This window comes from Euprymna scolopes, chromosome 20 (assembly GCF_053919585.1).
Source record: "Euprymna scolopes isolate OS-2025 chromosome 20, ASM5391958v1, whole genome shotgun sequence".
NCBI lineage: Eukaryota > Metazoa > Mollusca > Cephalopoda > Sepiida > Sepiolidae > Euprymna > Euprymna scolopes.
In genome coordinates this window covers 15,326,370-15,353,247 of record NC_136501.1, presented here as the reverse complement: position 1 = coordinate 15,353,247, position 26,878 = coordinate 15,326,370, and the positions used below count along the sequence as shown (strand labels likewise).

The following is a 26,878-nucleotide window of genomic DNA, read 5'->3' as shown; positions in this document are numbered from 1 at the left end:
TAGCAGCGTAAATTATTTGACAGACAAAAAAATTAGAAAAACTATTTTTATATAAAACACATTATTAGACACAAGAGCTGAAATAAAACCAGAAAAAAATTAATTTTTATTATCTTTCATTATATTTTTTATTAGTACAATAATTGAGGCCGCCATATTGTTTTTAAAATTTGGCTTTTCTAAGGTTTGACAGATTGGCCTTTTAAAGGCCAAATTTGGCCTATTTTACGCTCTTTCATTACAAAAATTGAGGCCAAAACAGTTCCAAGAGTGTAAAAAAAGGACAAATTTAGTAAAAAATTGCAAAAAAAAAAAAACAGTAGAATGTAATTATTTACCAACCTGTGTACTTTTAACATGCTGAAACTAAGTTTTTTTTTTTTTTAATTTCAAAATGTTTTGTTCAAAGCGGTCTTTACACACCGAATAAAAACAAATGACTGCTTATCAAGGCAGGGGGCTTAATTCATGAAAAGTTGTATACAAAATGAGTTATTCGATCACAAACCCTAAGTTCGAGTTGTATTCCCAAATTTAGAGTTAGTGGTAGTTATAGATTTTTTACAATTTTTCATAAATGAAATCCTTAACGATTAAACTAAAAGCACTTAATTTATTTGCTGTAAAGACAGCTAAAAGAAATTAAATTTAAAAATAATTTTTTAAACAATTTCAGAGAGTACAAAAGATAGATCATTGGATTTTACTGCATTTGGTATTTGTGGATTTTTGTTGTTTATGATTTCTCGGCTGTTAACTATTCTGTACTTTTATGATTGACTTTGCTGTTGCCTTCTCAAATACCCAACATTTGTGTTTTATCTGTTTTTACTAATTTTTTCCAACGTTTATTATTATATTTAATTGTCAGTGCGGACTACCTTTTCGAAGACGCGGCATATGTCAAAACCTCAGCAAAGCTACAGTTCATGCTGCTACAGGAGTTTTTCTTAACTGAAACATGGAGAATAATCAATTTCTGCCCAATGTCCACCATTACCATTTATCATAGTATTGACTAATTAACCTTTATTCTCGAGTGACCTCTTAGCCTTGATAAGTAGGGACTCCCCTGTAAAACTGCAGGATTTGAACTAATGAAAATTCTTTGCAAATGTAATGCCGTTTTGTGGTAAATAAAAATCAAACATAATCGAAGTTATTGATTATTAGATCTAATTAGACTAACCATTGAGAAAAATCCCAATACTTTTCAAAAACCCTAACCCTAACCCTAACCTTTCAAAAACCCTAACCCTAATCAGCTTACTAAACATTGAACAAATCTCGTAATCCCTAAAATAAAACATGCAAAAATAACACAAAAGCACAAATTTAACTGCTCATATAAGTTTTATTTCAAGAGCTAACACATTCAATCTTCTTAATATGATTCATCACACTGTAGAAATCAAGCTATTTTTTTCTTCTTCTTTTGATTGTAAATCAATAAAGAAAATCAGATTAGTGTAATGTAAAAACAAACAGTAACAACATTTGAGAATACAAATTTTTTTTTACATTTTATTCACTGAAATTTTCTACTTAAATTTTTTTTTTTTCTGAAAGACAACTTAAAATCCTATATTAAACCTACCGTAATGATGAGTGTTCCTTTTTCGTTGAGAAAGGACTTATCTTTACATTTTTATTCATTCAAGTGGTGTGTATACAGACATTGACAGCTGTGGCTCTCCATTTGTTTCTCGTCTTTGGTGCATTCATGAATTCATTGTTTTTTTTTGTTTTTTTTACACAGTGATCACCACTTATCAAGGCCCGGAACCCACTCAGGGATAAGGGTTATTGCAAGTACATTACGTTAGTGTGGAGATTTGATGAAGTGTTTACTTAAGGGGGCGGTTCATTAGGAATTTGTTAACGTTGGACTTGAAGACATCCAAGTTGTAGTCCGGTGGGAAGCAGGCAGACGGAACAGAGTGCCCAGGTGTTCAGACTGTCAACATGTTTCTCGCTGTTGTCCTCTGCTTCTTCTACCCATGATCTTTCCTGTCAAACTAATTTATAAAACTCACCATGTCTGTCTCCATATTTACAAACTCTATCTCTTCCAAAAATAAAAGTTACAGTGGCGCTAGGAGCCTCAAATGATTGGATTCTTTTATAGACCATTCTTTTGTGGGTCTTTCGCCAGTTACTTTTTTTTTGTTTTTACTTTTGAAATCACGACTATAATAATATATACGAAATCTGGACAAATTAAGATATCATATTTAAGCGTATTTTATGACTGTGCCCCCCCCCCTTATACCTTCTGCTAGTCTGTTCTATTCTGCTTTTTCATAGACATGGCCCATGAACTTCATTTGTTTTTTTCGTATTGTTCTTATTAGAGATTTTGGTGTTAATGCACTTACTGATCCGCGCCATTTTTTAAATCGTATTTTCAAGTTTAATTAAAGTTTTATGATATGTTTTTTTTATTCAATTGTAAGGTTAAAGTACAGAATAGGTACAACACACCCTCTCCTCCCCATGATAAAGAATGTTTTTTAAAATAATAATGTTATTATTTCAGCACGGATCAGTAAGTGCATGAGTACCGAGATTTTTTACTGTTCTTATCGTCATATGCATAAAACAAACAATATGTAAACCATCATCACCATCGTCATAAACATCAAAGACACCTGGCGTCCTTAAAACGGTTTTCTTATATGAACTTTTTGACAGAAGATTGCGACCGAGGTCTGCCCATTACACGTATCATTTCTGTCGGACATGTATTGTTTTTATTTATGTGTTAATTTATTTATGTGTTCAGCATCACCATCGGCATTAACATCAAAGATATGTAAACACCAAATTTTCATCTGGGTAGATGCCAGGTATCTCCAGATTGTAACTGTCCATTGCTTACATTCAGTATGCCAGCATCTAAAATTAACAAATATATTTTTTAATTATCTACATCATAATTCAGGTCATAAAGTGTTGATGGTATTTTCTCCCTCTGAGAATCCGACTACTCGCTTTGGTGCATTAATCTTGGCTTGTTTGTGATAACTATGTACAGATTTTAGTTTGGATTGTTTAGTCAAGACATCCGTTGCCTCAAATGTCCTAGATTTGTATTTATTTTTTACATGTTTTTTTTTATGGTTGTTAGCATCAGAATAATTTGTTTTCATGAAAAATACAATTTTATTTCCTTTTTTTTTTTTTTTTTTTTTTTTTTTTTTTCTCCCCCATTTATTTTAGGCACAATGTGAGAAAATCAAGACCGAACCTGTGGAGCCAACAACTTCTGCGGACGAAAGCAAACCGGACCTATCTTCATTAATAGATGACAAAACAAATTTATCTTTAAATATGAACAATAAGAATGCAAATTCTTCGTTAGACTTTTGCAGTCCTTCTCCATTGTCATCCGAATTACTCCTGCAAACGCCAGTCAATAATAACGATTTGCATTCCTCTTTATTCTCCTATTCCCCAACAGAAAATCAAATTACGCATGAACTTGCTCAGGCTGAGGCGGAGATTCATAGAAGGACTCTTTTAATGAATGACCATTACAATCGAAAAGTCCGACGAGAAGTTCAGAAAGATGTGTTGGCATCGAATATATATCCAAACACATTTCCGATGACATCACCACAAACTAACCCAACTGAAGATCTTCACCCAAACTTACAAATTCAAACCAAGAAAAACTTGGCAACCGGGTAAGTGATTTTTTGTTTTTTTTTTAAATTTCATTTCTCTTTTTTCTTCTTTGTAAAAATTTAATTAAAAAAAACATTTACTGAATTATCTATGTTGTCTAAGAAGGTTTTTTTCTCAGGCATTATATCCTCCTCATCCAGTAGATGCTAGTATATAAAAAAAGTTTTAAACTGAACATAATATAATGATTTGGGAGATAACTAAGGCTTTAATGCTAGTCATCTGGGGTGGCCTCATCTTATGCTGACAGGACCGACCAGACAATTTTCATAGTCAAAAAGAAATCTTTCCTTATATTAAAAAATCGACTTGTTAACAAAAACTCCAGTAACTTGGATTTATTTGTTTACATCAACTCAGTTGTCTCTTTTATTTTGCTTATTTTTAAGGTACTTGAAACCTAACTGATCCCAACTTTATCCAGAATTTGGTCAGAAATGAATTCAAATAGCAAAGATATTTCTTACAACTGTTTTTAGTGTGATACCTATTTTTTATTTAAAATTTTTATTTTTTATGAAATCTTCAAATAAGCAGAGTTTCTTTCCAATTTTATTTTACATTTAAAAAACTTTCCTTCTACCTATAGCTTTTTCTATAAAATCAATATTTGTATGTTCTTTCTTAATTTGAAACTTCATCTATAATATAAATCTCACCTGTCTGTTTAAATGCATGTATGTATGTATGTATATTTGCCTCAAACTTTCGACAGAGGTGACGGATTTTCATAAGATTGGTATCGTTTTGAAGCTCTACCCTTCGGACGACAAATATTGAAAAATTGGCTAAAAACATTTATTACTTCACCCTCAACTGGGCACTTTTCTACAGAGAGGGATTGCTTTTTTCACCGATATTTTCGAAAGTCATCCTCTCTTTTCGATTGACTAGCGTTAATTTAAACATTCGTCACTTCCGGTTGGGCGATGGGTGCAACAGCAAAGACGTCACATTTTTTTTTTTTCACGTTCTTTTCCTCCTTCGCAATACGGGTTCGAGCCTGCCTGCCTACTACCACTTTATTTATTTAAAAAAATTTTTTTTTTCCTCAACACACACCTCCAAACACCCGGGCAACGCCGGGCAACCAGGCTAGTCTATGATATAGAGGACAAATGTATGTATGCATGTATGTAAAACTTGAAAAATATTCAAAAGCCTCTATAAAAAAAAATTTTTTATCGGTGTAACGCCAGAAAAATAATACCTAAAACTTTGGGTGTTAAATAATCATTTATATTGTTTCATATCACAAAGAAGTAAACACGATTTTTGATGTTATAATGTGAAGGGAAATAACTCTGATTTTTTTCCACAGTTATTTCCCTTACATTGGCAAAGAAAAAAGAGGGAAGCGGGAGATAAGTTACATTTTTATCCAGGGTAATGCCATGTAGCTTTCAAATAAAATGGTCTTAAAACTTTCTTCTCTTTCTAAAGAAAAACAATGTGTAAATAATGATACCTTTATTTTTCATCTGTATTTATTTTAACAATTTCTATTTAATCAAAAAATCATACTTTCAATATTACACATAGATACTACACATACTGCAGTGCATCTCTGATTCAATAAATTATCAATATGTAAGTCCCACTGACAAACGTTAATTTACCCATGGATTAATTACGTGCAATTGTGTCATTACAACTCGTGCACATTTTTAAGCATTAATATTTCACCATCTCATAGATAATAAAATTATCCACCCACCCAATTTCTATCATATTTCTCATTGATATTAGCAGGAACTTCTCGATTTGGAAAGTTAGAAAAGAAGGCAAGGGTTAAAGAAAAAGGTGTTTGTCAAGATAAATCGATTTTTTAAATATGTCATTTTAAACAAAAACAATAGGTACTTGTACAGTTTAATCAAGACATTAAAAAATGAAAATACCGAAAAAAAAAAGTATAAATTGTACATATTTGTTATGGAATGAAGTTCCCCAAAAAAGAATTTCACTTAATTTCATCAAGTAGTTTTTGTTTTACAGTAAAAAAAACAATTTGTTATGATACCGAGCAAAAGGTTCGATTTATAGGAAGAAAAGCTATTAATAAAGATGGGGAGGGAGTGTCGGCGCGTTAACTGGAGTTATCTCCCCGTGACGCTTCTAAACTCCAAACAAAAATTTAGAACAAGTCCAAGATGTTTGGCTTCAAGACGCTCTCATAAAAACGTGTACTTCCGCTGTAAAAAAAAAATACTCGATCAAATTAAGTGAAATTTTTTTTTTTTTTTGAGATCTTCAGTTCAAAATGGATTCGTACAATATAACCTTTTATTGATATTTATTTTTTAATGTTTTGACTAAACTAGTCCAAGTGTACAAGTACCAAACAGAACAATATTACATACTTAATTGTCATGTTGAAAATAGTAATATATCCAAAAATTACGAAAATTCATCAAGTAGAAAGTTAAGAAGAATGCGATTTTACCCAATTTTCCATAAAAATTACCTTTAACTATAAGTAACTTTTTACATGATGAATTTTCGTAATTTTGGGATATATTACTATTTTCAACATGATAGTTAAGTACGTAATATTGTTTTTGATTAAAACGACGTATTTTTAAAAATTGATCTGGCGTCCTTAAAACGGTTTTCCTATATGAACTTTTTAACAGAAGATCGCAACCGAGGTCTCATTGCACATATACCATGGGATACCATTTATCTCCATCTAAACAAGCACCCCAAAAAATATTGTTTGGGTCATAAGAATAATCAAGCAAGTTCATGTAGGCCTAAGGAGACCATGTTACGAATCATAGTGGAAGAACTAGTAAATATCATAGAACTTAGTGTCTTGTGTGAGTTTGGAATCCAGTGTAAAAAAAAAAAAAAACTAATTTGTAGTCAGCATGTTGACTTGCATGATTCTGTTGCATTTAGCATCAAATATTCACAGAAAGGACCACATAAAGGTTTTCAATATCCATTGTATTTATTGGTCTCCCAACAAAGGAAGGATTGGACCTAGTAATTCATTCCTATTTGTTCGTTCACATTTTTCTCAATAACCACACCTTGAATTCTTTTTGAAATTTTTCACAAATATTAGTCATGGTGAAAGTAAATTTTTGTCAGAGCAGATTTTTTGGGATAATTCCGGTTGCCCTCCAAATTATTCGTCCATACTTTTTTCAATAATTACTCCTTGAATTTAAAAAAAAATTTGCACAAACATTAGTCATGGTGAAAGTAAATTTTTGTCAGAGCAGATTTTTTGGGATAAATCCGGTTGCCCTCCAAATTATTCGTCCATACTTTTCTCAATAATTACTCCTTGAATTTAAAAAAAAATTTGCACAAACATTAGTCATGGTGAAAGTAAATTTTTCCCAGAATGGATTTTCCAGGATAACTTTGGTTGCCCCCAGGTGGCATTGTAGGAGTAAAATTGCCCCCAAATCGTTCATCCGTTCATTTGTTCACACTTTTCTCAAAAACCACGCCTTGGATTTAAAAAAAATTTTTGCACAAACATTAGTCATGATGAAAGTAAATTTTTCACTTGTGGAGGAGGGGGGGGCACATACTCAACTTGTTTAACTCTTCTCTAAGAGGTTAGATACAAGGTCAGGAGTGGATTTGATGAAAGCGTTTCTGTTGAACATATGTGACTGTCTATATAATAGTCAATCGGTCTGTCTGTCTGTCTGTCTGTCTGTCTCTCTCTCTCTCTCACACACACACACTTTTTCATTCTCTGTCTGTCTGTCTGTCTGTCTGTCTCTCTCTCTCTCTCTCTCTCTCTCTCTCTCTCTCTCTGTATTTCACTTACTCAGACACAGGTGTGTGTTTGATGTGGAACGAAATGGATTCGAACCTGACACACTTAGGTCTTTAATCTGTATTGTTAACTGCTTAACCACAGCCACCCTCACAGTCTTTCTTTCAATGTATTTTTGTGTATGCCATCATGTACACATGCATATTTGTATCAGGTATACAGATATGTGTGTGTGTGCTAGTCAATCTCTATCTGTCTGTCTTTCTGTCTCTCTCGCTCTCTCCCTGTCTTTCTGTCTGTCTCTCTCTGTCACTCTCTTACTCTGTCTGTCTCTCTCTTTATATATATATAGTGAATAAATGAAAAAACACTATATTCTAAAATTCATGATGTTGACCATCTTATAACTTATTACTTTAATTCAATTGACATTTACAATTCTTGACAGTATCTGTTTCATAGCACAAAACCAATCACTTAATTATTATATCAATCAGTGAATCTATTATGCCCTTAACTCATCAGAAGAAATAGCAACAATCAATCAGTGTGTGTGTGTGTGTGTGTGTGTGTGTGTGTGTGTGTGTGTGTGTGTGTGTGTGTGTGTGTGTGTGTGTGTGTGTGTGTGTGTGTGTGTGTTTTTTTTTTTTCTTTTTATTTTATTTATCTATTTATCTTCTCTCCGGGATTTTTGACAATAGACCCAGTATAGATTTGAACATGGCACAACCAAGTTTTCAGCCTGTGTTGTTAACCACTTAGCTACCGTAGTAATAGTAAATTTGTAGACGAACACTCTCATCTAAATAACCCCCACCCCCACCCCAAATAAAATTCGTACTTTTTGTGAACAATCTGAAAAACTTGGCAGTGAGAAAAAAAACAAAAAAACAATTACTTTAGAATTGAGAGGGGAAGGTGCTCATTTTCATTTATAAATTTTACCGTGAGATGATTTCATTTTTTCATCATTTTCAACTAAAATCAATATCATACATTTAAATTTTATGTCAATTTCAACTAAAACCAATATTATCTATTCAGATTTTATATCAATTTCAACTAAAACCAATATTATCTATTTAAATTTTATGTCAATTTCAACTAAAACCAATATTATCTATTTAAATTTTATGTCAATTTCAACTAAAACCAATATTATCTATTCAAATTTTATATCAATTTCAACTAAAACCAATATTATCTATTTATATTTTATGTCAATTTCAACTAAAACTAATATTATCTATTCAAATATTTTTGCTTTAGGTTTTATTAATTTTTTTTTAGATTTTAAGTTCCTATAACTTGGTTGAAGGATTCCAATATGGGTTTTTCATTCTTATATTTCTCATCGATAGGTTCATGTGTGTTTTTGCTGCTAAATGACTTTTGTCGGCGTTCGATTCGTAGGAAAATCATGTTTAATTTTCGATTTTTGAGCAATAATTCAGAAAAATAGGTAACTTTACATGAATAGGAAGGATTTTTTTTTTCATGTTTGAGTGATCTGTCCGTGATTTTTCATTTTAATATACTTTCATAGAAATGTTTCTGTTATGTAAAAAAAAAAACTATTTTCTTTACGTCACAAGTGTCACGCTTATACATGAATTTCATAGCTATTATAACATATTGACCCGATGGGTCACAGGTAGTTATATAAGTTTGGTAGTTAAATTTTAAATTCTGAAAAAACAACATATAGACACATATATTCGAATTAAGAATTTATTGTTTGATAAAAGGAATATATATATAAGGGGTTATGTTTTCACTGATCTTGCTTATATATATATATATATATATATATATATATATATATAGAGAGAGAGAGAGATAATAAAAAAATCTTCTTGAAAATTTATTCAAATTTTCAAAAAAACAAACCTGTATACAAAAATTTAATTATCCAATAAGGAGTTTCTTCATTTGAAAACTTGTTTCTTCTGTGGAAAGCAACCATTTATTAAATCACCTGACAAGAACTTCTGGTTTTAACTGACCATTTGTCTGAAACATTAGCATGTCCATTGTCACGACCATGTAAATTTGTTTTTATATATATATATATATATATATATATATAAATTACAAAAGACTATATTCCAAAGTTCATATTCCTTTAATTCAGTTGACATTTACAATTCTTGACAGTATCTGTTTCATAGCACAAAATCAATCACTTAATTATTATATCAATTAGTGAATCTATTATTCCCTTATATATATATGTGTGTGTGTGTAATTAAAAAAAAATGTTTAGCAACATTGCTTCCAACAAAGCCTTCATCAGATGGTGACTCTGGGTTCAGTCATGATTTCAGAGTCGAAACATCATTAGCATCAATCCAGCCTTATATTACAATACTAACAGACTTTGTTAGATTCTTGTCACTCTGTTGGTTTGCCATATCCACGTTGATACAGTTGGAGCCTTGTCTTGTATATTTTTAATGCATTTTTTTCTTTTTCTCTGATGAAGAAAGACCCAGATTATTGAAAAATGCAAAGGTTTTCTTGGCAATAAAAACTCAACATTTGACTTCAATAAAAAAAAAATACAATGGTTTTCCAACTATTTCTGACACATTGTTCTCACAGATCTTCATATATTTCCAACTTGCTCTGGTGTGCCCAATCTAACCTTTTCTCGAATGGAGCTCAGTCTAACCTTTCCTCGAATGGAGCTGTTAGTTCAACGACAAAATGTTTTTTTTTAATTAACAAACCAGATAATGATATCGGGATGCTGATCTGTTAACGTTATTTCAGTTGGAAATATGGGCCAACATTCTAAGGCAACATGCCAATCTAGCCATCAAACAATGACAATCTCTGCCTATTTTTATATAAAGATTTTGAACTATTTCCTTCTTTAACGAAATGAATTATGGGTTTGTATTACTATACACATAGATTCGAAAAAGTTGTCAAAAAACAAATATATAACAAATAAATGTTATCAAAAGCAAGATAAGTTAGTTTTCTACCTAACTGGATAGTTTTTTGTGTTTTTATTTAATTATAAAAATAAAAAAATATACAAAATACTGTTAGAAATTTGCTCAGTATATGTTACTGTGACATAGGCTGACATATATTCTGTGGGTTTTTAACAGTATTTTGTATATTTTTTATTTCTAACTCATTTTCCTAAATTTACTGTGTTCAGCAGAGAGTTCAGCGCCATTTTAAATTTTCCAATACATCGGTAAACACTGTATGTTTTTCGAGCTGAATAAACATGTTACATTAAATAAAAACACTATCCAGTTAGGTAGATTTGTTATATATTTGTTTTTTGACAACTTTTTCGAATCTGTATAGTAATACAAACCCTGAATTGCTTTACTGGCATCATTTTTTAACTTTATTGGCAGTAAGACATTATTCTGCATGTTTGTTTGTGAAAAAAGAAAAGATGATTGATAAAAAATTTTTAAAGTTGGTGTCTTTTTTTTCTTTTTGTTTTAAACCAACTATTAATCTAATATATAAAGAGTGTGTGTGTGTGTGTGTGTGTGTGTCCAGCTAAACCTCAATCTAATTATAAGTGTCAAACAATATATATATATATATATATATATATATTTATTTATTTTTTTTTTTTTGTCATTTTCTTTCTTTGAAGATTGTAATGCTGGGTATGTGGCAGCCAAACCAGCTGCCAACATTGCCCTGCTTTTTATTGAAACCAACCGAGAGCTCTTTTTAGTATCCTCATTGTTCCTTTAAGTGCAATTGTCTGGATCTGTTTTGCACTTGACTCACCAGGAATATTAGTTAGGTAGGACTTCAGGTTCTTCTTCATAAGCTCTGTGGCACCTGTAATGACTGGTATGATTGATATCTCCTGAAGATTCCAGTTTCTTTTTATATCATACATGAGACCTTGATATAGATGTGATAATTCATGTTCAAACATAACTTTTTTAATTGTCTTTATTTAAAATATATTATAATTCTACCGAATTTTATTCAATTAACATAATGACTAAATGATAATATTCGTGATTTAATTAAACTTCACCAAAATCTGATTAAAAAAAACAGATGAGCATTCAACAGCTGTTAAAAAAATGTATAAATTATATCATACTATGTATTTCATCATTTAAAAAAACGAAAATATTTATGGGATTTAAATTTTAACATCTTGTAAGATGTCCGATCGATTTTATTACAAAGCTGATTTAAAAAAAAGAATTTTTACTGATACATATTCTTTTCATTGAATTATCTTTCCAAAAATATAGATATTTATGTGATAAAAAAAAATTAAGAGAAAAGTAAAGGGGTACCTAGTGTGGTATTCATAGTAGACTGACTGAATCGGCTCCTAGAAAATATCAAATAACCAAGCGGTCCAAAGGTGTTCCATTGAGTGAAACAAACTTGAAAGTAAAAAAAAAAGTGCTTGTTTATATTGATGATCTTATAAATCGACACATTTCAGGTGAAAACATCATTACATACTTACATGTTATGGTAAAATAAATATAAATTTCAAAAATCACGGAAAATAATCCAGTAGAAAAATAATTACGAATAAAAATAGAATTTATCCATTTATCAACTTGTATTATGTGTTATAATATGAAAGAGCTATGCAACCAATTTGTCATGACAAACTGACTTATCTCCCTTGACCTTGATTGACTTAAATTAAGAGTTTGACATTTTTAAACAGAACGCAATTGTAGATGATTTTTTGTTAAAAATACATTTAACACATCTTCTGTTGGATAAATATTTTGGAATTTTATTAATTTTTTTCATTTATGGAATAAAGTATTAAAAAAAATGTCTTGTCTTCACTTTCTTCATAAGATGTTTTTTTTTTTGTTTGTTTGTTTATTTTTATTTGGTGCTAACAAATTGCAAGCACGTAAACTGTTCATCTGTATAATGTGACCCCTATCTCCTCCACAGCTGGGACCATTAGGAGCAATTAGCTAGGCATATAATCACAATAAAAAAAAAAAAATTGACTGAACTCCGCACACCTGTGATGCAATGACAATTTGTTAACTTTCTAGGTGACAGATAATGATGGTGAACGTAAGCTGAGGAAAAAAAAAAAAAGAAAAAATGAGTGCTGCCAAATAAGCTGAACCCCCCCCCCCCAAATATATCCGCTTTCCAGTGGAAAATAAATATATTCAAGGAATAGCTGTTTAAGTAGAACAATATTAGCATGGGACACAAAAAAGAAAATTGTCAATGGGGTTGACAAGATGAAATAACAATTGACAGATAGTGTTTTGATCCTTAGTCAGTCACGACAGAATACTGAGCACGACCAAGTTATCCCTAAGATTTGTGCTGTTTCTACAGTAACATGAGCGTTGAAATGACCATCATAAGGCCATACATGTTATTCACATCTAACCTCCGACCTTCTTTAGGTGTATATTTTAAAACTTGGAATCTTCATGTTGATCTTGAAAACTTGGACTGAATTTCAAACCTTTTATTTAATCCATATTGCCATGATCAAATAGAAGTGTTAAGTTTATATTATTCTTAGTTCTTATATCGCCTGTAGTAAGGATTGAACCTTCAACCTCCATAAGACTGTCACTAAGAATGGGTTGTAAACCAAAGAATTGATTGCAAACCAAGATTGTTACTTGTTAGGACAGATGTACTTGTGATTCTTTTCAGTCATTAATAAATTCAGTTAGTCACATTCCATCAATTAGCAGTATTCTTCACTCTATAGTAAAGATCAATGTGTATTCATTTATAGTTATTTTTTTTTATGGAAATCGCTCCAGACAAGGCATGAAGCCACTTGATGTAAGGAGCTAAAAAGATAAATATATGTACTTCCACACCATCACGCAAAAAATTAGTAAAAAAAAAAAAAAGTACCTTTATCTAAACCTGGGCAGAACCATTTCAACTGGTGGGGGAGAGCAAACAGCACGTCAGACAACCACCGCAAACTTATTCCAACCGTCTGAATGAATTCTGAAATTCACTCTATAATAAAAAAGACTAAATTGTAGACATTTCTCCTTTTTTTCATTAGGTTATTATAAATGGCTAGCAGGGAGACTCGACGTTGCCCAGGATTGAATAAGGATCAACAAATGTTCCACACTTTCCAATATTTTTATTGTTATTGAAATTGGTGAAATAAACCAATTTTCAATTAAATCGATTCATTGTCTGCTCTAGTCAGAGACCCATCGTGATACACTGGGAGGAAGCTTCACATGTCTCCCTACAATGATTTAGTCCACAATACATTGTTGTGTACATTGCACTGTAGAGAACCTACTGTAGAGTTTGTAAAATTATTTTTATATATAATGGTTGGAATTAAAGTTTAAAATGCAAAAGTCAAGTTTCATGGTTCAGTTGTGCTATAAATAGAAACATTTCGAACATGCCCTTGTCTTATCAAAGAACATATTTTTGATTGTATATACTGGGTCGTTCTGTTTGTGCAGTAATCAAACTTATTAAATTCACTTGTGATGTTAGACTGTATTAGGGTGTTAACTTTGATCAAAATTGGAGTGTTTCTTCTTTAATTGGATTTTTTTATTATTGGTTCTCAATACTTATCAGAGACATTCCAATACAAAGCCTATCTAACAACACTCCCAGGCACTTAAAGTACATTTGTGTGAAATTAAAAAAAAAAAAAAATCACCCCAACCGTTTTGGAGTCCATAGCCCCCTCCCCCCCACACACACACATACACACAAAGTGCCTTTTATATATAAGTAGAGATAATAATAATTTATACATGAAAAATAGAATTATTGACATAATTCTATGATTTTATATATATTCATAAAATTTGCGTCACCAGGGGTAAAATTAGTGAAATGGGGGGGGGGGTAAATAGTTCTGTTTTTCTAATTATTTTTACCCTTATGGGTATTTTATTTCAAAAACAATACTAAAATTAGGTCAAACAGTCAGTCAGGTTTATTTTTCTTTCTTAAACCAATTGACAGCGAAATAGTGAATAGAAAAAAAAAAAAAAGAGAGAAGGACCAATCAAAGGAAAAGGTAGTGATACAAGTTTTAAAAGCAAACTATTGCACTCTTTTTTAAACTCTTTTATTTTGTTATCCATGGGCAAATCTAGTTATCCCTGCTAGTTTTCAGTATAATAGATTTATTTCTCTCTCATGGCAAGAAGATGTGACACGAAAAGTAGGATTGAAGAGCCAGTAACGCCTTCCCCACTCTCCACCCCACCCCAGAAGGAGCACTTTGGCCTACAAAAATGCCTAGACAGCCCTATCGACATTCTTCAGGCGATTCGCAATAAACTAACGTTTTTTTGTTTTAAAAGAAAAAGGGCAAAGCCTTGGAGGGTAGACCTCCTAGAACTGCACGGGGCCAGTAATATACCACAATAAAACAAGGGAAGAGACCTTTTCAGAAATGACCTAAAGTTTGTTGATTTTGGTGCTGAGGGGAAAATAATCCTTTCCGTCGAAGATGAAAAGCGAAACTGTTTCATGCAATCGTGTTTGTGCACATGTTGTAACCAAAATAACGTATCTTTCAATATGTCCTGGGCCTGATATATAGATGACACCACTGCCATATGATTTTTCTAAAATACTAAACTTATGTACAACATAATCACGTTGACACACTAGTTCTCATTAAATCACCAAAGTTAAGTAATGTTGAGCCTGGTCAATACTGAAATGGGTGACCATTTGGGAATTCCAGGTGCTGTATGAGCTTTCTGCTTATCTCGACATTTGTTTCCAGTCGTCCTGGACTTCTCCTTGCCACTAGACTCAAGCAGTGCCGATTCAGGAGAAACGTGGTTAGGGATTGTGAAACCCTTGCTTCAAAATTACACATGCAGCTAAACTTACAGGGGATATCCATTGTCTCTTGAGACTAAATAGAGGCATCCCTAACCTTCAAATAGCACATTGTCAAAACTTGAGTCTAATTGGATTAATTTACAAACTAGTTATTTAAGTGAAGCTGTAATGGAGCCATTATGCTCAAACTGTCTTTGTTACGGTTCAAATTTCTCTCAGACCCACACGCCATCTAGTACCATCGAAAAAGAATAAACAAAACAAAAATAAATAAATCCGACTTGGCTTTTTCTTTTGTTTTAACAAAAGGCATTTATTACCGATACTTTCCAAATACTGACTGCTTCTTGTTTTTTCTATCTGTTTATTTCGTCTGCCATGAGATTAACAACACTGCCATCTTGACATGTGCTGTCCTTTTTCTTGTCACGCAAGCCCGCGCACACTTCCTAATTTGTATATATGCTTTTTTCAGCTACTGCTGCTAATATCTTCGCAAGCCAGCTATCCTACAGCTCCTTCTGATATTTTCACGTATGCTCATACGTGCTGTTACAAACCTACTGTTGCAAATTTTCAACACCATAGAAAAATCTGATTTTTATGTGTTGATAAAGTATTGCTTTCTGATGAGAAAAAGTACTGTTCAAGTAAAGTAATGGCTTGATGAATGTTATACAGATTTTGCTTTGTCGGAAACAATGGTTAAGAAATGGTATGTTGGCATTAAACGTGATCATACATACGAATTTAGCAGTTGTTCTATAAAACAAAAACAAAAAAAGTACACAAACTCGTTTTCACCAGTTGTAAATTGAATTTACGTGAGATAACAGAGGAGTTGAAAATATTAGAATCTCGTGTATTGGCCATTTTCGAAAGACTTTTATCAAGAGAAAGCCATGTTTGCTCACAATTGAACTAAAACAACGTTGATGATTCAGAGTATTGTTTACAACTTCAACGCAATAAAAAGGAGTTTTTTTGTTTTTTTTTTTTGTTTTTTTTGTTTTTTGCATCAATATGTGAAAATGAATGGAACATGGGTCTACCACTTCGATCTGGAGTCAAATCCACCATCAGCTGAATGGACAACAACAGGTAAAAGCCGTCCAAAGATACAAACATCAACAAGTAAAGTTTTGGCCCCCATATTTTGGCATGCACAAGGTATTTTTTCCATTGCTTACCTTGAGAAACTGAGAACCTTCAATAGTGAATATTATTTAACATTTTGAAAGAAGAAATTTAAAAAAAAAATGGCCAGAAATGAAGAAGAAAATGTGCTCTTCAACCAAGATAATGCACCGTGTCATAAGTTGATTGCAGAAATGGCAAAACTACATAAATTGCTCTTCGAATTGATTATGCACTCACCCTATTCTCCAGATTTGACCCTAAGCAACTACTAGCTGTTTGCAGACCTACAAAAACTGCTCCAGAAATAAAGAAATTATACAGTAGAACCTCGGGATGCGGCACTAAAAATTAATAACAAAATACAGTACAGCATATAATACACATGTATATAATCAAATAACATTATAAATAACACCGTAAGGTGAGGCAAATACCGTGATCAGGGATCAGAAAAACATTGTATTCCACATCATAACCTGAAAAAAAAATGTATCCTAGGGCCACCGTATCTCAAGGTTTTACTGTATTGAAAACTGAGGTTTATTTTGAGGCCAAGGTAAATTGTTCTATAAAAAGAGCATCAACTTGTTAGAAAAGCATTGGAATCAGTGTATAACCCGAGAAGGAGAACATATTTGTGAGTAAAGTAAACTGTTTGCTTAAAAATTGTTGTTTTAAGCCCAAGACATGTTTTAAACGACATGATACATTGGTAATGTGATTTTCACTTAAACATTTAATTGAAGCTAATAAAATTATGCTAAGCATTTTCATGCTAATATTTTAAAAAATGAAAGTTCCGAAATCCTGACTTTTCGCAAAATGATTTTTGGGAAGTGATGTAGTGTAATTTCTAATTAATCCCCGCTTATGCTTAGCTGTTTTTCACTAATGTTTAATTTCTTCTTTCTCCACTAGGTGGGACTACTGGTCAGATCTGGAATATAACTTTAGCAACTATTGAGGCCCATCAATAAAATATAAACTTTTTCATATTTCTACCAGATCAAAAAAAGGCCATTGGGGGAAAAAAATGGATTTGTTTAAAAAAATATATCAGCCAATCACAAATGCAAACATTTTTCATTGAAAATCAAAAAAACAACAAACAAACAAAAACAACAACAACAACAACAAAAAAAAACAAAAAAGAATTTGAAAAATATTACTATTTTTGAATGCTGGTATGGGAATAATACAGAGTCCCAAACTTTGTCAATCACCATCATTTTGGGGTCCATTTTAATTGAATAATGGGGTATTGGAAATAAACTGGATTCATTCCTCCTGACCTTTTTAATGAACTGATATGGAAATCTGATGGCCGCTTACAAATCATCCAGAAGAAAGAAAAGGTAACTATCGATATTTATATCTCCAGTTTGATCTTCAATTTTTCCAATTTGAAAAACAATTTTGTTTTCATTTCTATAACTCATAGAAAAAGTACAAACGATATTTATTTTGCTTGATACATCTTCATTTACATAGAACAATCAATATTTTTATGTTAACATTGAATTTTTCCTTACATAGACTCTTCGGAAAAAAGTTTTTTTCTTAAAAACTAACAAACATGACCATGTAATGTTGGAAACGAAGCATATAACATAAACCACCCCCTTAAGTTAGACACTTTATCAAATCTCCATTACTAACGATTACTACGATATTATCCCATTGATTACTGTACACACAATAACCTTTATTCTCGAGTAGCTTCCGAGCCTTGATAAGTGCTGACTACCATGTAAAAAAAAAAAAATCTAACAGAATTCACATTGTGTGTTTATTTAGGTAACCATCTTTATTTTAAGGGTCCTAAGGGTTTATAGATATCATGATTTTTGGGGAATACAAAATTTAATCATTATAATTATAAAGGGAAGACTTCTTTTAATAATTATGATTAAAACTGGTTTCCTCTCCTCACTTAACAAGAGCTGTATTGAGGCATTTTATTATAGGGAGAAAAAAAAACCGGGGGGAACTATGCATATTTAAAAAAAAATTTAAAAAAACAGCAATATGCAATGAAGGAAATGCATATATATCATAATGCTGTTTTTATTTTAAATATACAAAGTTTTTTCCTCTATAATAAAATCCCTCCAGTACAGCTCCGAAACTGGTTGGTTGATTTATTTTATTATTACTTTTTACTTTTGATCATGAATATTAAAATAAAACGTCTTCCCTACATAATTGCCATAATATGTGCAGGGTGAACCAAAAATAGGTGGACAGCAAGGAGTTGAAACATTTGGTACTTCAGCTCTAAAAAGACAAACCATTTGCCATATCTATGACATATTTTTTTACTGTCCACTTATTTTGAGCTCACCATATATATAATATATATATATATATATATACGTAAATTGAATAAAATCACAACCTATACATGAATAGAAATTCACTTAACTGTAAGAGCTTAACGACAAAATAAGTGAATTTCTATTCATGTAGGTTGTGATTTTATTCAATTTACATATATATGCTCTGAAAATTCTTTTGAAAATTCATTGAGCTGAGATTATAATTGAGTTGATATTATTGACAATTATATTCTAAACTTGCAACAGAAAGGAATTGTTGATAAAATAATATATATATATATATATATATATATATATATATATATATATATGTATACTTTGGCAGCAAGTCATTATTTATGCATGTCTGATTAAACACGACTGAGTTTGTCTTTTTTCAATTTTGCTGGTAATTTTTTCTATTCTTAACAACTGCACACAAAGACTTCAATTACTTGAAGCTATACCAATTAAAAAACTAATTATTATTAACAGAATATTGAGACAAGTATACTACAAATAATAATAATAAATAACTAAATAAATATAAAATAAAAAAAATGAAATAAGAAAATCAAAATTAAAAATAATTCACCACTACCCATCTTACACCTACCTAAATATCCAATATAAAATAAAATAGAATTAACTATAAATACACCCAAGGCTTGATAAAGAACAACAACAACCACTCCTGAGGATGGTCGATGGAAAACGTTAGAGAAAATGGCTGAACAACAATCACTGGACGCCATATTTATATGATCTACCAGCCGAAACATAGCTCAATGAATAGAAAAGTTACCAGCAAAATTGGAAAAAAGACAAACTCAGTCGTGCTTAATCAGACATGCATAAATATATATATATATATATATATATATCAAATGCAACGGAGATACTTTGCTTTATGATTCATTTTTAATTTTTTGATTTTCCATATAATCTTTATCTATATCAAAATCGGAAATATTAATGAAGGTTCCATAATGTGGTTTAATGTATATTTTACTTTTCACTTTTTAATTTTGTTCCTTCTCACTTTTACTTCCTCAATACCTGATAATGATTCGTGGCCGAATCGAAAGTGCTCATGATAGTAACAATTATGAAACCTTCATTAATATTTTCGATTTCGATATAAAAAAGGATTATACAGAAAATCAAAAAAAATATAAAAATAAGAATACTAACGCAAAGTATCTCCATTGCATTTAATAATGTATGCTTGAATCAAAAAATGCTGTCTAAGTATACCAATATATATATATATATATATATATATATATATATATATATATATAAATCTTACCCTCCTCTTTAATATATGAAAAAATATTTTTTCCAAATGAAATTCAGTGTTAAAAAGTTTATGAATTCTGAGATTTTGTGCATATAACTGCTACTGATTAGTAAGAGAGTATTTAGTTTGTACTATTATTAGGTGTGTCTGAAAAATAATGGGATTACTTTCAATTTGATTCAATTTCAAACAATAAACTTCATGGTTTCCATTTCAAACTATCTCACAAATCCTGATACACGTTTCCTGATCCATCCATTTTTTTTTTTTTTTTTTTTTTTTTTTTTTTGTTCATGCCCATTGACCTGTTAGCTGCTGCTGATTCTCTAATGCCCGTCAACATTTGAGCAATATTCATCTATCATCCCAAGCAACTTTTGCCCTTCAGCATTTGAGCAATATTTGCCTATCATCCCAAACATAAACAATCATTGTATTCATTGATCTTTTTATCTTTGCTTTTCTTTGTTCGATGTTATTAAAATATTTTCAACATTTCTTATGGTATTATTCATAAAGATTACATTGAAATGTGGACCTAAAATGAATGCCAGAATATTTAAGCCTGTGTTTCTGAGTTTCTTTGGTTTGAATTCTTGATTAAAAAAAAAAAAATTTATTGAAATTAAATAATTACATGGTTTCCCCTTCAAAGTGTTCCACTTAGAGTCTAATACACTTTTCAATCTGCCTTTGCTGCATTTCTATGCATTGCTGAAAAGATTCTCCAGGGTGATCCTCAGCTCTTTCGTTATGACCTTCTCAATGGTCACTGCAACTTCAAAGCTTGGTGAAAAGAATAAAATGACCTGGTTCATTTTTCGGTGCTCATTAAATAATCTGTTGAAAAAAAAATATATATACAGAAACTTACATAGAAGCGAATAGCACAAAACGTCATCAATAATAACAACAGTAAAAGCTGTTCCAGTAGAATCAGGCATCGACATAATCTGCATCAATTATCAGCCAGATATCAAACTTATGATATACAAACATAGGTTCTACAACGATTCATGAGGAAAATGTTTACACGACAAAAATATTTTAGCTTGAATCTAGTTTTAGTTCCTTGAACATAATATTATCCAGCTTTATTGATGATTTATACAAAAACTTATACTAGTTCTATCATATATAAATAGTTTTTACTCTCGAATCGAAGCCTTTGTCAATAGATTCAATGATTTTGAGTTACATTACTGTCAGCATATCATCTGTCCATGTTGCAAGATGGAACCTATATGGCTTGTCACTAGAAAAAAGGATAGCTAGATAGATTGACAAAGAGATACACTGTTTATGCATCAAACTGATTCTTTTTGAAGCGGTTAATGTTATTACATAGCAAGTATTTAGTTGGTCGTAAACAAGCCAAAAATAATAATAATGCCATTCGAACTTGCGCTCTGTGAAATGGACCACTGTATTCCCATATTCGCGGATGAAAAAAGTTCAGTACATAGTATAATCAGAACAGAATATATCGCATTGTTTACTTGCCATTATTTGCATTGTTTCTTTTCTTCTTGTTTGTATCGCAGAAAAAGATAAATAGTAAACATTTACTATTTAAAGACAAAAGTAAATTGGTATACTAAAAAGTAAAACATTTTTTTTTCATCGGATTTGAAGGAGACATTTTCTTTTTATAAAATAGTTTTACCTTTACGTTTTAATTTTTTTTTTTAATTTTTTATTCAGACTTCAAAGTTTGAAAAAAAAAATAGTTTTTCTTTTTTGGCAGATTCATATCTATTGAAAAAACATAAAAACAAACAGTTCAGATATTCCTATTAATTGGATTCTTTTGACTAATGTTCTCATCTTAAGTGTTATTTGCTCAATATTTCGGTCGATGTAACTTCCGACCTTCTTCAGATATATCTTGTTGAACTCAAGACTCTTTCTGTCAAACTTGAGAATTTACACAAAATTTCTAATGGAACTCTTTATTTAATCCACAGGGATAGCATGGTTTTGTTCCATCAGCCATAATTAGGTAGAAGTCCAAAGTAATTCCCAATTGCATTTTGTCCACAAAACCCCATGGCACAGTGGATAGAGTACTTGGTAAAATTCAGTTGAGAAAATTACACTCTTCTGGAGGTTGAAAATTTGCTTCTCAGTGTGGATGACTCTAAATTCAATTGAGGCTTATCTAGGACTTCTACTCGGTCATGGCTGAGCATACTATCCCCATGGATTAAATAAAAGGTTTCGTTTGAAATTCTATCAAGATTTCTGAGTTTGACAGAAAGATTCTTAAGTTCAACAGGATATACCTGAAGAAGGTCAGAGGTTACATTAACTGAAACGCTGTGCAAATAACACTCACAACGAGAACAGTAGTCAGAAAAATCCAAATAGTACGAATAATCAATCCTGACCTCAAAAATTCTGAACTGTAAACAGTTTGGACTGATTTTATTTCAGTGCAAAAGTCTGAAACACAAATGTTAATACTGAAAAATGTTTATTTAGTATTTATCCTGGAGAGACTCAATGAAAATATACAATGTCATAATTGCAACTGGTATGTGTGAAGGGCATTGGGGAATTGGCAGTAACTGTGCTGCCAATAGATGTATGCTAATGAGCATTAATAGTAAAACACACTTTTTTTTAAAGCTGTTTTTTTTTTTTTTTTTTTTTTTTTTTTAATAAAAAAATGATCTAAAATGGTTGTATTTAAAGACTGTTCTAATTACCTCTCCTTTATCATAACTCTTTAATAGACCTCAAACTTTATGTGTGTATTCAGTACCATATTGTAAATGTACTTAGGAAATAGCTGAATAAATTTTATATAACTACAACCTTATTTTCTGTGTAGCGTTATTCATTATATCCATATTCTTTTGTGCTTTTTCAATGAGTTATAAAAATGTATTAATTTTATTTTTTATAACAATTATTTTCTTTTTAATCTTTTTCAGGATCTGAGAAGTTACAAGAACAGTTATCGTATTCATCCGCGAAACACATCAGCTTTTGGATTTCAAATCTAGAATATTTCTGCCAACAAAATGTCATTTTTTCCATTGAAGTAATCACTGTCCGTTGCTTGATTAACATTAAAATGTCCTAATAACTGATAAAATATTAGGTATATATTTCTATTGGCGAAATAAATTATTTTGGTTTACCTACCCATTTGTGATGGATTTGTGTTAAAACAAATATTGGTTGTGAGTAAAGTTATCAGCCATGCTTTATGGCCTAAAATGCACCAAACGATGTTGTTTTTTTTTTTCTCCCTTTGCAAAACTCAATCATGTTCTAAAATGTCAAAAACTACAATTTTCCAATACAAACCAAACCAAACATCATAAATAAATAATTGGAGATATAACAACTTTAAGCGTAAAATCTTTTTTTTTTTATAACTGAATTCGGCATTAATTAACCCAAAAAGTGTTGATATGCCGTAAAACAAAACAACCAAACTAAAAATCATGAATAAATATTTAAACATATAACTAACTTGAAGTATGAAAACATTTTTCCAAAATTACTGGCATTAAATAACCCCAAAAAGGGTTGATATGCCGTAAAACTAACCAAATGCTCAGTCATCTTTTTGTACTTTATCATATAGTTTCAAGAACAAATATGGTTGACCACTTATCACTATCTCTACTTTTATATAAAAGAAACTGTGTGTGTGTGTTCATTCCCTATGGACTCCAAAACGACTGGGCCGATTTTTATGAAATTTCACACAGAGGTACTTTATGTGCTTGGCAGTGTTCTTAGATAGGATTTGCATCAGAATGTCTTTGATAAGTACCAATAATCGAAATAATCCGATGAAGGATGGAACAGGCGAATTCGACCAAAGTTTACACTTTACACAACCTAACATCACAAGTGCATTTGAGAAGTTTTATTATCACACAAGCCGAAAGGCCTAACATAAAATCAACAGTAGGTTCTTTGATATGACAGGGACACATTCAAAATTAATATTTCTGTTTAGAGCACAATTGAAGCATGATACTTGACTTTTGCATTTTAAACTTTAATTCAAGCTATTATATACAAAAAATAATTTTGTAAACTCAACAGTAGGTTCTCTACAGTGCAAGGTAGACTACAATCTATTGTGGACTAAATCACTGTGAGAAGGCATGTGAACCTTCCTCTCGGTGCACCGCAATGGGTCCCCAACTAGAGCAGGCAATCAATTATTTGATTGGAAAATGGGTGATTTCACTAATTTCGATAAAAATATGGGAGTGTGAAACATTTGCTGATTATCATTCAGTCCTAGGCCACGTTGGGTCTCCCTGTAAGTAATAAATATTTATGCTAACTTTTCTGTTAAATATATATATATTTTTTTTATTTTGTACTAGCGAGTGTGGGTTCCCAGCTTTGCCCAGGCGTAAAATACACTTAAATATGATATTTTAATTAGTTCAGATTTCATATATATTATTAAAGAGTCGTGATTTCAAAAGTAAAAAAAAAAGTATTTAGGTGCCATCAGCTAGAATCGAAACCAAAACTGTAGCATTCAAAGCTGGTGACGTTACCACTACCAAGGTGACACACATATAAACCGATTAAAAATAAACTAGGATGAATGTCCAAAATGTTTAAAGATTTTTTTTTCAATTTGGACCCATTTTTGACCACTTCAAAACAATTTGCCAAACCGGAAGTGGTGAAGGTTTAAATCAAGACTAGTCAATCGAAAAGAGGGGATGACTTTCGAAAATATCAGCTCAAAAAACGACCCCTCCTTGTAGAAGAGTGCCCAGTAGAGGGTGAAGGAATTAATGTTTTTGCCAAATTTTCGCTATTTGTCGTCTGAAGGGTCGAGTTTCAAAACAATACCGATCTCGTGAAAATCCGTCGCCTCTGTTGAAAATTTTAGGCATACATACAAACATACATACATGCATACATACATTCAAAACAGACAGGTGAGATTTATATATAAATGTTTTGTATGGAAATCCATCACAAATGAGGAATAAAACTAGAATTGTTTTCGACTAATTTGGTAATTTCTATTTCCTTTAAAATAATTCAAATAAAATAATTTAATTAAAATAGTAATGGTCATCCTATAGAATTATTACGTTTCTCCTTATGTCACGTGATCGTGTTTTACTTGATGTTTAAAATGTTTTGCGCTTTCTTGATGATTCCACATAAATCCTAAATAATACTTTTATTATTCCGGTGCTTTTATAATGATTTTTTTTTAAAACGATTTGTTGACATTTTTGTGATAGAAGAAAAACGAATAAAAAGGCTAAGCCAGAAATGTACGTGTGTATTTTCAGACTTATGTTTGTGGAGATTTTATGAATGTGAAACGTTGATTTCCTCTTTCTTTGCTGGAAATAATATTTGAAGAATTCCCTTGTTTGATTTTTTTGGTACCACTTTATTCTGTTGTCTATTTTTCATAAATCTGCTTTATTTTTTCATAAATCTGCTTTATTTATTCGATTGCAATCCGCATGAGTATAAGCAAGAAAAACATTTCTCCTAATTGTTTATTTTTATTATTTATTTATTTATTTTTTTTTTAAGAATATGCGGTTATCGAACTTGGAATTCTAATCCAAACATTCAAAGAATACACTGTACGACATTTCAGTCAGATATTCAACAAGAAGTTGCTGAATAATCTATTCTGAAGAATGGAGAGCTATTTTTCCATAAATCATCATTAGGGCTGTGACAACAGCATATTCTTTTCATTGTTTTGACTCTTGAGTATATATCCGTTAATATCTTATATGTTTTTATATAGACGAATGTGGTTCTCGGTTGATTAAGTGTGTCTAATTGTGTCGGATATATACCTGAGAGTCAAAAGAATGAAAAGAATATTCTGTTGTCACAGCCCTAGTCATCATAAATTCATCAATCCCAACACTGAAACTCATACATAAGGAATTTAAAGATCATGGGTTGATGCATAAATTCGTATATTGAAAAAAAAAAAATGAGACGTGTATTTTTTTTTTTTTTTTTTTTTGTAGATAGCAAGCCAAGGTAACACCAATGTTTTAGTTAGTATTCAAATTACTGTGCACAATGCCCTCATATTTTTAGATGTGGATGCACTTTTCTATAACTGATACTACCAGATCAGGCTGTCCGAAGATACGCTTCAAGTTCTATATATCTTCAAATATTTATTCATAGTGTTTGGTTTGGTTTGGTTGTTTTAGAGAGAAAAATTGTTGGTTCTGTTTCTGGCTTAGCAGAACATTATTGGATTTTGCAAAAGAAGAGAAAAAAACAATGATATTAATGTTTGGTGCATATTAGGTCAGAGAGCCAATTTCCCTTTGCAAAACTCAATGATGTTCTGCAAAGCAAAAAACAAAAACAATTATTTTCTCTCTAGAACGACCAAACTAAACTACATGAATAAATATTTGAATATATAAAGAACTTGAAGCCTAAAACTTTTGCCAAAATGATTGAACCTGAAAAGGATTGATATGCCACAAAACAAAACAACCAAACCAAACACTATAAATAAATGTTTGAAGATGTAAAGAACATGAAGCATAAGTTTTCCAAAATTATTATATTCAGCATTAAATAACCCAAAAAGGGTTGATATGCCATAAAGCAAAACAACACTTTTCTATAACTAACTTTTTACTTACATTTTTTGTTTCATTTTTTTAATGAAATTTATTTTTTGTTTAAAAGTTTTTTTCTTTTTTATTTGTTTATTTATTTGCAGACTGTTATCCTCATCTTCACAGTTGTTGTTTCACGACGTTTCGGCCAACTCATCCTCTGGCCTTCTTCAGGTAGTTAACTGCGACCGGATAGGAATGACGAGTCTCTTAACTATCCACAGTAATTACTGCCTTCCAT

The 26,878-nt window shown here is 31.1% G+C and overlaps 1 protein-coding gene across 2 annotated transcripts in view; it reads left to right on the top strand.

Moving 5' to 3' along the window:
* LOC145241335 (uncharacterized) overlaps positions 1–26,878 on the top strand; it is a 110,928-nt gene that overhangs the window by 19,569 nt on the left and 64,481 nt on the right. For both annotated transcript variants that reach the window (XM_080104180.1, XM_080104179.1), the window contains exon 2: positions 3,223–3,689. In XM_080104180.1, the coding sequence (XP_079960306.1) occupies positions 3,223–3,689 (467 nt within the window). The remainder of the gene's footprint in view (positions 1–3,222; positions 3,690–26,878) is intronic.